The sequence below is a fragment of the Xenopus laevis genome, chromosome 3S, assembly GCF_017654675.1.
Source record: "Xenopus laevis strain J_2021 chromosome 3S, Xenopus_laevis_v10.1, whole genome shotgun sequence".
Classification (NCBI taxonomy): Eukaryota; Metazoa; Chordata; class Amphibia; order Anura; family Pipidae; genus Xenopus; species Xenopus laevis.
Window position 1 is genome coordinate 50257922 of NC_054376.1, and position 12893 is coordinate 50270814.

General features: G+C 36.0%; 1 protein-coding gene across 1 annotated transcript in view; it reads left to right on the plus strand.

The window, feature by feature from the left end:
• The window catches only part of shc4.S (SHC (Src homology 2 domain containing) family member 4 S homeolog), a 44600-nt gene extending 32135 nt beyond the window's left edge, over window positions 1-12465 (plus strand). The window contains exons 7-12 of the mRNA XM_041588286.1: window positions 765-888; window positions 1626-1794; window positions 4218-4278; window positions 6212-6343; window positions 7408-7634; window positions 11565-12465. Of these exons, the coding sequence (XP_041444220.1) occupies window positions 765-888; window positions 1626-1794; window positions 4218-4278; window positions 6212-6343; window positions 7408-7634; window positions 11565-11711 (860 nt within the window). The 3' untranslated portion in view covers window positions 11712-12465. The remainder of the gene's footprint in view (window positions 1-764; window positions 889-1625; window positions 1795-4217; window positions 4279-6211; window positions 6344-7407; window positions 7635-11564) is intronic.
• The last annotated feature ends 428 nt before the right edge of the window (window positions 12466-12893 follow it).

Here is a 12893-nt window from a genome sequence, read left to right on the forward strand (position 1 = left end):
TTTTATAAAATCTGAACTTTAAAAAAAATCTAAAATTTTTCGGAATGTATTAAATCCCGAGGGCTAAAAAGCCCGAATATAAAAACACGACATCTCAAACCTGTCGAGGTTGCATAAAAGTCAATGGGAACAGTCCCATTGATTTTTGGTTGTGTCTGGGGTTTCAGGCAATTTCACAATGTTTTCGGAGCTTTCGGGTGAAAACTCCGAAAAATTCGGAGATTTCAGGGAAAATTCACGGGAAAAAATCATGAAAATCGGAGCTTTTCCCGCAAAGCAAATTTTCAGGCGTTAAAAACCCCAGCGGGTTAGATCGGAGTTTGTAGCAGCCGATATTGAGATAAATTCGGAACTTGTTAAATAACCTCCTAGATGTGACATGGCCAAAGATGTTGGCCACCAACCCAACTGCACAACTCTGCATACAAAAAGCCACTAGGGGAGATCCCTGGACTTTTACACACAGTCTGCAATGTGCAGGGAACTATTGGTTAAAAAGAGATGGTGGGGGGTTTTGATGGTAACTAATCTGTAAAAAATCAATATTGGTGGCAAAACAATCCTATTGGGTTTATGTAATGTTTAAATATTTTTAGCAGACTTAAGTTATGGAGATCCAAATTACAAAAAGACCATTTATCTGGAAATCCCCCAGTATAATAGATCATATACTGGTATATTATATATAATGTACATTTCTTTATATTAACTACAAAATACCATGTCTAATTTTGCATACTGCTATTATTTCTGGTCTGCTTTAGCATGTCACATAATGGAATGCACAAACAACTTGGCTCAAGAGGTTATAAATGCTATTGGGCAAGCATTTGAACTACGTTTTAAGCAGTTTTTGAAAAGTCCGTCTTTGATAGACACCAATGACAGGTAAGATGAATTTAAAACAAGTCACTAAAGTTAATTGTCTAAATGGTCATGTAAATATATCTAGACCTAGCACACACACCTGATGTGAGCACCATCTATATATACAGAATATATGTGTTGAATTGGAATGCAAGAGAATACCAGCTGGGACGGTAATTGCATCTTTGTTCAGTATAAGAATGTTACAGGACAACCCTTTGAAATAAAAAATAAGAAAGTGGTAAAAAAAAAAAAGTGATACCGCTGTTATTTTTTACTTCAAAAGGGTTGCCCCGTACTGGCTACGGGGCAACTTACTTGGGAAACACTTCTTCTATGGAAATCCTTGAAAGCAGAGGGTAATACAACTTTGCAGCAATATTGCAGACCTTTCGATGGGGTAATTCTTTAGAAGAATCAATTAACATAAACCAAGATGTTTTTATTGCTCAAAGAAATACTTTTTATCTTGAAAGAGTTATAACAGACACATGCAGAAATATTTCTTAAATAATTAAGAAAGATAAGGAGTGTAAAAACACAATGCAGTGACATTAAACCTAGGAAATGTACTGTTGTGACAAAAACAGGGATGTTTTGTGTTCCATAGTAGTTTAATCAATATTGTGCTGGTTACACATGTGTATTGGAGCATCTGGCCCAAATATTTTCTAATTATATTCTAGAACAAATGACGAGGTGAACTGTAGAATACAGTAGGTGCAGTTACTAATTTCTTATTTATTTCTATTATATAGTGCAGAACTAGACATTAATATTTCAACTCAGAAAAATGAAGACAAGGACACCCAGAAGTACTACAATGAGATACCTGGAAAAGGGCCGTTAGCTGATGATGTGCTGGGCAAGAGGATGAAAACAGAGACTATGGAATTAATATCTACCTATGATAAACATCATATGATTGTAAGCAAATATTAGCAACACTAACATAAATTTATCAGTAAATTTACTTAAAGGAACAGTAACACCAAAAAATTTAAGTGTTTTAATGTAATGAAAATATCATGTACTGTTGCCCTGCAGTGGTAAAACTGATCTGTTTGCTTCAGAAACACTACTATAGTTCATTTAAACAAGCTGCTGTGGTGCAATGGCGGAAATTGAAAAACGGCTATATGGCACAGGTTTACTAATGGATAACAGATAACACAAGCCTTTTCTCCTTTGAATGGCTGCCCCCATTGCTACAGAGCAGCTTATTTATTAAGCAATATTATTTATTAAGCAATATATAACAATAGTAGAGTTTCTTAAGAAAACACAGCAGTTTTACCAGGGCAACACTGCATTATATTTTCATTTCTTTAAAACACTTTTATTTTTTGACATTACTGTTCCTTTAAACACACAAGCTGGCAACCACACAAAATATACCTAAAGCTTATGTCACATGTATGAATTTGTAGCATTTTGCCCTTGTGTTTTCCATTTGGCCAACGAGTTTCAAAATACAGGTATGGGATCAGTTATCCGGAAACACGTTATCCAGAAAGTTCCAAATTACAGAAAGGCCGTCTCCCATAGACTCCATTATAATCACATAATCCAAATTTTACAAAATGATTTCCTTTTTCTCAGTAATAATAAAACAGTACCTTGTACTTGAGCCCAACTAAGATATAATCAATCCTTATTGGAAGCAAAACCAGCCTATTGGGTGTATTTAATGTTTACATGATTTTCTAGTAGACTTGAGGTGGAAAGATCCAAATTACAGAAAGACCCATTATCCAGAAAGCCCCAGGTCCCGAGCATTCTGGATAATAGGTCCCGTACCTGTACCACAAATTGCTCATATATCACGATTAAAGAACAAGGAAATGGTTAATCAAACAATATTTTAGACACCACCATCGATAATTGCTTACCTGGCAAAATAAATGCCAGCCTATTGTAGTATTCTAGTGAGTGCTTCCATCCTGGGAATTTTGCAGTGGCCTTGAGCTGTACTCATGTGCAGTAGAGCAATAATTTGACTGTCCTGGTTTTACTCTACTGCACTTCAGACCCAGCAAGGAATCCGTGTGAAAGGCAAGAATATATCAGCATAGCACTCAATAATATAATTAAAATCACTCCCATCAGTGATTTATCCTTTCCTTTTCCTCAAAGCATACAGTATCTCTTACTGTGATTCCAACTAACAGTTGGAATTGTGGCCACATCAACGTCTCTGTAAGAACCAATCACAGGGGCTGAAATAATAAAATAAAAAGCTCAATTTACCCTAGAAACCAGGCAGTGGTCAAAATGACAGACTAAAGATGAACAGGAGAGTCTAGAGTAGAAAGAGAAGTCATATAAAGTACCAAAAACATTAAAATTGTAGCCTCCCAGAGCAATAGTTGTTTGGCTGTTTTTGAAAGATGGCAAGAGGCAGAAGAGGAAGGCAAATATTTCATAAACTATTGATAATAAAATTGAATACCAAATACAAAATTGCTTAGAATAGGGCATTCTATAACATACTAACTACCTGTTTAAATTGCATATGTCACCTCTTGGTGGAGTCCTAAGCAATGAGTGTACTTTGAGTGGTGACAAAACCCGTACAGCATCAATAATGATTCCATGTATTTATCAGTATATGTGACCCCAGACATAAAAAAAAAAGAAATAGCATAAAGGTAATATTCAACCGTTTGCAAAAGAGCAAACTTGTATAACAAACTGGCACTGTGACAATACACTGCCTGGCAATCCCCGAGTTTTTCTTACGTGAGCAGCAAATGGCCAATGTTACTACAATCTGGAGTTTAATTTTGTTGGTTTTGATGCAAGGACCCCATTTTATTCACCCACACGGCCCCCATGCCTCATACTAGTGACAGGCACGAAAACTAATGTCATATCATTAAAATGGTTTCTCCAAAAACAAATTATTTAGCATTGACAGAATTTACATAGAATAGAAATAAGGATGGCTACTGCTCTTCTATAGTATTCATTTGCCATTCTGTAGAATGATCAGAAATATTGCATTCATATTTTACTAATTTTGCAGTTAAATAAAAAACTACTACAAACTATTAATAGTTATGGCAGCATTTTGAATGAACATTCTTTAATAATTCTACACACTGCCCATGTTGAAAAAGAATCACAGAAAGATTGTATTATTATTATTTTTTCAGCATTTTTTTTTTTTTTTCTCCAGTGGGCAGATTTATGAAAGTACTTTGGTTTCCTGTATCCATACCTGTATTGTGGGTTTGGTTATAATTCTGTATTTGATTGGGTCTGTACCAGCTCTGAGTACCCTCCACTTCTTTTGTTTAACATTGTTATTCATGTTATTCATTTTATTGTTTGCTTTTACTTTGTAGACTGGTTATGCAAAATGTTCCAACATTTATGAAAACTGTTTAGAGGATCACAAAAAAATTGGTAAGATCTGAAATTGTTCAGTTTCTTCAATAAGCTTTAATTTGAAATGTTATGTTATACATGATGTCAAACTACAGTCTAGTTGCCTGCTTTGATTACAGGGGCTAAAAGGTTCTGCAGCAAGCAAGCACATGATGCACTTTAAACTAATGATAATATATAAGGATATATAAGGATAAAACAAAAATGTTTTTCTTTTTAAAATTGGGGCAATCTTCAGTTACAGAGCATTATGTTTTAAAGGGGTTGTTCAACTTTGAGTTAACGTATAGTATGATATAGAAAGCGATATTCTGAAACAATTTGCAATTGGTTTTCATTTTTTTGCCCTAGATTTGAAGAGGAGACTGGAATATGAATAGGAGAGTACCCGAATAGAAAAAATTAGTAATAAAAAGTAGCACTAAAAATAAATGTGAAGTCTTACAGAGTATTAATTTTTATAGATGGGGTCAGTGACCCCATTTGAAAGCTGGAAAGAATCTGTAGAAAAGGAAAATAATTTAAAAATTTTTAATTAAAATTAGGGATGCACCAAATCCAGGATTTGGTTCAGTATTCGGCCGATTCGGGGTTTTGCCCGAATCCAAAAAAGTGGATTCGGTGCATCCCTAATTAAAATAAATATTCTATAACATACTAAAAGTTAACTTAAATGTAAACCACCCCTTTAAGGTTAAGTGACATATTCTTATGAAAACTGATAGCAACGTGTCTGTATTACCAGGAATAATTAGCCGCATGGTTCTGTTCCTCTAAAATTGACCTCAGAGTGCAGCCAACACAGTGGCCCTTACAGTCAAAGTTTTTACTATCGACTGTTTTTCTTATTTCTACCAGGGAGCTTTTATCTGGTTACATTTCCATTGTTCTGATAATGGGGGGGACGGGGGACAGAAGGAGATGATATCACTCCAACTTGCAGTGCAGCAGTAAGTGACTGAAGTTTATCAGAACACAAGTCACATGACTAGGGGCACCTGTCTAGCCTCATGTCAGATTTCAAAATTAAATATAAAAACATCTGTTTGCTCTTTTGCACCACTATTAACTGAGGCATTTTGAAAACAACATGTTTTCCCATGACAGAATCCCTTTAAGGTTTAATGACAGTACCAATGTAGCATACATTCTAACAGAAAAAAATTGTGTACCATGAGGCACTGCAAAATGTCCAAAGCACCTAGCACACAATACAGGATAGCACACTAGACCATGCATTTAAATGGTTTGAATAACTCCCCTCAACTTCCCCACCAATCTTACACTGTTCCTGACCTTATACTTACAATATCATACTCAAATTATCTTTGTTTTGATTTATTTTTAAATATATGATTTGTTGGTATTTTATTTTCCCTCTACTGTGCAGACATACATACAAGGACCAGATAGGGGTGCCAAGCATTATAAAGCATTAACTCCCATTCACAACTGAAAGTTTAAGATGAAGCCAAGGATACCCCCATCCTCTCACTGAACTTCAATCAATCAAATGCCAGTGTACAATGACAGTGGTCCTAACAATATCTGAAACTCCGTTTGTGCTGCAGGCAAATGGACCTTTATGCATGCTCACTGTTCAGTGTTATTGTTCAAAAGTATTTATAACGCAGCATGTTCTGCATCATTGTACAATACTAGGATGCATATATCAAATATAAAGATTGCATCCAAATACTGTCAGATATAGTAAAGAGGGTCCTGCTAAAAGGAGGACAGGGAATGAGATACAATGTGTGGGGCTGGGTAAAATCCTGTACCCATTGTATTGGCTTAGATGAAAAAGAGAACAGGAGACTGAAGACTGACTTAATATTAGAGTCTGCTGCCTAATTTGGAAGTATGGGCATGTTTGCATTAATATACAAACTGTATAACTTCTACAACTATAAAGGAATTATGTCTAATAAAAACCTATCATTCTCCACAGATCACTCACCTTCCAAAATACTGAAACCACAAGTTAGCAATGCCGCAATGTTTGATGACCCTTGTTATATAAATACAGAGCCAAAACAAGACAGCCCTAACAAATGTCAGATATCTGGAAAAAGCCAAGAAAGTATGTTACAGATTTTTCTATAAAGGCGTTAAGTAATTTAATAAGGTTTTGGAAACAGAAAAACAACTCTTTCCAAACGATGAAGCCATTTTAAAAATTGTGAACAGGCATTCCATTGTACCTTGGGATTTTGGGAATTAACAAATATTTATGTAAATCTTTAGTGGATATGATATGCAAAGGGGAAGTTCACCTTTTAAATCAACTTTGAGTATGTTTCAATGTGCTATTTGGAACAAATTTTAAAGTGTTTTTTTTTTAACATTTGCTATAACTAATACTATTTCTTTCCAACTGAAAATACTATCTTCTTGTAAAGGTCACTGACCCTAACAAAAAAAAAACCCTGATGACTAGGAGACTTTCATTTTATCATAAATCATACAGGATTTGTTATTGCTTATATTGCTTTTCAGGCCCTTTCCTATTCATATTACATTTTTACTTCCTAACTGGTGCCTGGTTACTAGGATAAGTAGTGTTTATGAATTAGACAAGTCTTAGTTCCAAACCAAACTGTAAAAAAACAAAATGAACAAAGAATCTAAATATTAAAGGTTAACTGCTGATTGTCTAAGACAACTGTGGCCTGCACTATACGAAAAAGTAATTTAAATATGAGATGTATAACCTTAAAACGCAATAATGCCTTTGATTCCAGTGTTTTAATTACTTTTTACAACACAGTTTAAACCAGGAAGATCACTTGCTAGCTATTATGGTGATACCTGTAAAGTTCCCTCTTCTACTGTTATGCTCTTCTACTGTTATTCTGTTGCATAACAATAAGGCATGGGTGCTAAAAGAATTTACAATCAGCTTTAAAAACAAAAATATACCTTTTAATGTTGGCAACATGTACATTTTTATGACAACAAAGAACAGAAATTTGTGAATAGAGGTACTATAAAAATAAATGCGGACTGTACAAAATGTGTTATTATGCCTTGCTCTTTTTGAGGAAAAAATAAAAATGATAAGTTACAAAAAAATAAATAAATGTGAGGCTAGAACAGAAACGTTTGCTTTTTATTCATTTTTTTTTTTTCATTATCCTATCATAGAATTTCAAGAGCTCGTACAGAAAGAGATGAAATTGCCTGTGTGCAGCTCACTGCAGTGTGAGGAGTGGTACCATGGTAAAATGAACAGAAAGATTGCAGAAGGTCTCCTTGTTAATGATGGAGATTTCTTAATACGGGAGAGCACAACATCTGCTTGTCAATATGTATTAAGTGGACTTCAAGGAGGGTATCCAAAACATCTGTTGCTGGTGGACCCAGATGGCAAGGTACATGTAAAAACTACTCTACTCAATACATGTTTGCAACACAGACTCATTTCGGTTATTTAGAAAAGCACATCACTATAACTTTAAACTTAGACTATTACTTTAAGACATTTCCATGCTGTATAAAAAATATATAGTTCCGTCACTATCTAATGTTGTCTGAATGTTGTCTGAACACTGGGGGGGGGGGGCACTAGAAGCCAAAGAAAGGATTGGTCAGTTTTTCAAACAAACCAATTCAAACAGTGACTGGCACACACAAGCAACTTTTATACAATTAATTTATATTAACTAAAACGTGCTAGCTTTTCTTTTGTGGTCTCGGGACAGACACAGTCCATTCCATATTATTTGTACTCCCTCCTGCCACTGCTACTTATCTGAGTTAGTCTCTGGCATCCAATCTCCCTTTGGAGAAAAGAAACAATATGCAACAGTTTAACGCTTCACTAAGGGGCCGATTCACTAATGGTCGAATATCGAGGGTTAATTAACCCTCGATATTCGACTGGGAATTAAAATCCTTCGACTTCGAATATCGAAGTCAAAGGATTTAGTGCAGATAGTACAATCGAACGTTCGAAGGATTATTCCTTCGATTGAACGATTAAATCCTTCGAAACGAATGATTCGAAGGATTTAAATCCAACGATCGAAGGAATATCCTTCGATCAAAAAAAGTTAGCCAAGCCTATGGGGACCTTCCCCATAGGCGAACATTGACTTCGGTAGCTTTTAGATGGCGAACTAGGGGGTCGAAGTTTTTTTTAAAGAGACAGTACTTCGACTATCGAATGGTCGAATAGTCGAACGATTTTTACTTTGAATCCTTCGATTCGTAGTCGAAGGTCGAAGTAGCCCATTCGATGGTCGAAGTAGCCCAAAAAAAACTTCGAAATTCGAAGTTTTTTAACTTCGAATCCTTCACTCGAAGTTAGTGAATCGACCCCTAAGAGTTTTCAACGGATATTTTCTTGAATCTAAAAAAACACCAACTTATTTTTTGTTTAATCTGCCCAATTGTGTCCAGATCAAATATTTGCATTACATACCTCTTAAAGTAGAAGGGAATAGCATTTAACACAAGGCCAGTGGCGTAACTAGATGTTACTGGGCCCCACAGCAAATTAATTTTAGGGCCCCAAACATATACAGAGGTTGTCCTGTTTTACCAAAATGTATTGAAATTGTATATGAATTTGAGCCTCATGGGGCCCCCTATACCTCCTGGGCCCCCTGCAGCTGCAGGGTCTGCTTCCTCTATAGTTACATTCAAAAGTTTTGGTCTATTTTGATACAAATTATCCCCCAAATCTTTAGCACCAGCCATTCCACTTTTTTAATTTTTCAATCAGCAACTGAAGAGTAACCAAAATGTTATCTTTCCCTGTGTGAAGACAAAGCTGTTATTGGATAGGCAAATCTTTCTGTGTTTCTGGGAGAGAGATCATTTTTATCACAGACAGGTAGCCCAGAGGAACAATTATCTGTTTTAGCCTAAATTTAAAACAGATAGGATCTATTATTCATCATTGCCTACATGATGAGGGTGATTTTCAAAAACATATCACATTTAGTATAATGGGGGGATAGGGGTGTATGCCCGCAATATTCACTAAAACATTTGGTAGCTGGCACATGTCTGTGATGGTGCTTGGCAGGAGCTAAACAGCACTCTGACTTTAAAAAACAAATGCATACAGGTATTACAAGAAATCAGTGATGTTAATATTTGGATTACTTCTATTATGTTAGAGTAGAGCTTTTAGATATGTAGGAATGTGTAGCTATGTGACTAGTCCAAAGACCACAAGGAACTGGCACAAGAGGTGGTTCCAGACAATAGGTTGATCCTTCTTTACACCCTTCATTATTGTTAAATATCTTATACAGGGTGGGTCTAGAAATTGAGAAATTGGAGGACTAGGAAGAATGTGCAAAAATATCTGGACAGCATACTACCCATGGGTTAGGGAGGTACATTGTATAGCAGCCTAGAATGACACAAGCGAGCACATGCATTTAGATCCAAGCAGTGATTTGTAAGGTTTACATCACTGATTAAAAGCCCGGTTCACTGTTTATTCAAAAAGTTCAAACACAGCAATGTCTTTACTTAAAAGATAACTTTACATCAAAATTGTATTTTTGCATAACTATAGTTACATTTTCTTATGTTATATATTGTGGGGGAAATGCTGGTAGCAGCTAGTAGGGATCAAGCAAAACAGATTCACGGGTGAAACAGGAGTCTCAGGTTGGAAACACAAAGTTTTCAGGGTCCTGTCTGTGGTTTATTTTGACAGCATACAAAACATAAAAAGACACAACATCCATGCTTAGGAAGAAAACAGTAAAGTAAAGTCTCACCAGATTGTTGGTTTCAAAGCACACAAAACAAAAGTCCTTTCTGCCGTCAAAAGGCAGTCTTTCCCAGGAGTCCTAATATCAAAGGCAGCTTCTTTCACAGGCAGCCTTTTCTTATTAGCGCCGCACAACTTTTCTTTCCGTTTGGGGGGCCAATCTAGTACTGGGTCTGGGCCGGGTTTTTTCCTGACACTGCCTTTTGTACACTGGAGACTCAAGGTAGAACTACATGAGCGCTTTTAACTGCTATAGCATACGTTCCAACGCGCTGAGATGAATCGCAGGCGCCATGTTGGATGCACCAAATCTAAGGTAAGTAATAGGAATGTCGGCCGTTGTCACTGCGTGCATCCGACACGACAGTCATTTCAGATGCACGCAGTGACAACGTCCGACATTCCTATTACTCACCTTAGATTCAACATGACGTCTGCGAGTCGGTACGAATGCTACCGCAAGTAATAGCGCTCGTGTGGTTCTACCCATGGGGTAGAGCCGCACTAAGTGTTTATCATTGGATCGACGCCCGGCGACAAGTCGGATGGAATCGCATGCATCAAGATATAATTGGACTGAATGAAAAGTCGGAGGTAACAACTACACGGTCGGATGAATACGCTGCTTTCTGCGTCCACATCTGACAGTCGTGTTGCGTCTGATGTAATGTAGTTTTTACCTGCGACTTTTCATTTAGTCCAATTAGAATCTTGACACCTGCATCTCCATCCGACTTGTCGCGTGCATTTTGTCGGTGGACGTAGATCCGAAGAAAAACGCTTGTGCAGTTCTACCGTTAAGGAAGCCAATACCTCAACATGGATGCGATATACCTGCAATGGGTCAAACCTTTTTTTACAACATAGTCTGTCTGTTTTCCCTTTAGAAAGTTGACAGACTGAGCTTCAAATAGATTTTTTTGTTTTATTTTCAAAAACTGATGAGTCATTTTTTTTAAAGGCATTTAGTGTATAATCCTTCTAAATGAACCATGAACCAATGTAAACCTTACAAAATATAATCTAAAATGTCTGTGCTTGTGTCACCCAGGATTTTAATGAATGCTGGATGGATGTCAGCAACTCTTAGGTGTGACATACCCCACACATATGTTTAACTGCAAATATGGAGAAAGGGAATGTTCATTGCACACATTAAGCTATACAGATTAGTATGGGATATATGAAAGGAACAGTTACATCAAAAGTGTCTACCTAAAAAGGCTTTTCACATCAAGCCACATGTTACTCACACCAGCATGTTTTCTTTCTATGTGTTACACACATATTTGGGGATAATATATTCCCCAATGTAGGGGCTTTATGTGACACACATTGATATCTGTACTTTTTAGGACCTTTATCAAGTTAGCATCTGTATTTTATACATAAAAAATGAGTTAACCAGTTTTAGGATAACAGTTTGTATTCCAATATGGGTCATTCTAAGGGGGTGTATTTATTCCACAACTTCTAAATAATCTGGATTTTGACTTTCTTATAATACACGTTTTAATGAATTTTTGGCACATTGTGTGTGAATAAAATATTTATACTCTTTTATTAGGTAAGGACTAAAGACCATATTTTTGAAAGTGTGATCCATCTGATCAGTTATCACGTGGAAAATGAATTGCCAATCATATCTTCTGGAAGTGAACTGTATCTCAGGAAGCCAGTAAAAAAACAGCACTTTCCTGGAATCAAGGATTAGACTGCATCCTATTTGTGAATATATGCTGAACAACTGCACCTATCCCTGACGTGACATTATCAAACATAATGGCACGACTACAACACGGAGCTGCAAAAAGGAAAAAGAGACATTTTTGATTGTGAATTCAGAACAAATATAAGCCACATAATCTTTGCATTTAGGAGATCTCAATATTTTTCTTTGCCAGCGACACTATTAACTTTCATACTAGGAAATAATACAAACACATTATACTTGAAAGCACAACCAACCACTTGTTACATAAATCACCTTGAATGAAAGCTATGTGCCTTTAATCACCTCTTAATTAAATTATTGGGTTTAAGCTTGGTGTGTAACAGTACTATACATCACTGCTTCCTCATGGAAACTTTAATAGCCTTGCGTGTTAAAGTATATGAGGGTATAACTACTCTGAAATGCATTTAAAAGATTGTGCTTCATTTCTGATAGTTTCTCGGTTTACACAGAGGAATATTCCGAATTTGGGTAAAGTAGTTACAAAAAAAGTTCTTCCTAATCTACAGAACCAAATCATGTAAGTGCAATAAAAATAGCAACGTAGACTTCATAATTGTGTGTATAGCAAATAGCTAAAATGTAGTAGCTGAAATGTTTAATGTTTTCATTATCCTTGGATACCCGAATACCTTTTGAGCCAATACTAATCCAAAAGGGCTGTGAAAATAATGCGGTCGATTTGCTGGAAAGGAGTAGTGTGTGTGTGTGTGTGTGGGCACACCAAGAAAATTGTAGCAAAACGCAAAAAAGGTTGAATTACATCAGGTTTATTTTGATCCAACGTTTCAGCTCCATCTTGGAGCTTTCCCTGACGAAAGCTCCAAGATGGAGCTGAAACGTTGGATCAAAATAAACCTGATGTAATTCAACCTTTTTTGCGTTTTGCTACAATTTTCTTGGTGTGCCGTCATTTGCTGGGATACATTTATTTACTTTACAATTGGCACCCAGACATTTTCACTCGAATGGATGTGCGTCCCATTAACGCTCTATATATATATATATATATATATATATATATATATATATATATATATATATATATATATATATATGATAAAGGATCAGCACACTCATTTGTAGATCAAACGTGCTTTTATTTAACACAGCATTGTGATAAATAAAAGCACGTTTGATTGATCTACAAATGAGTGTGCT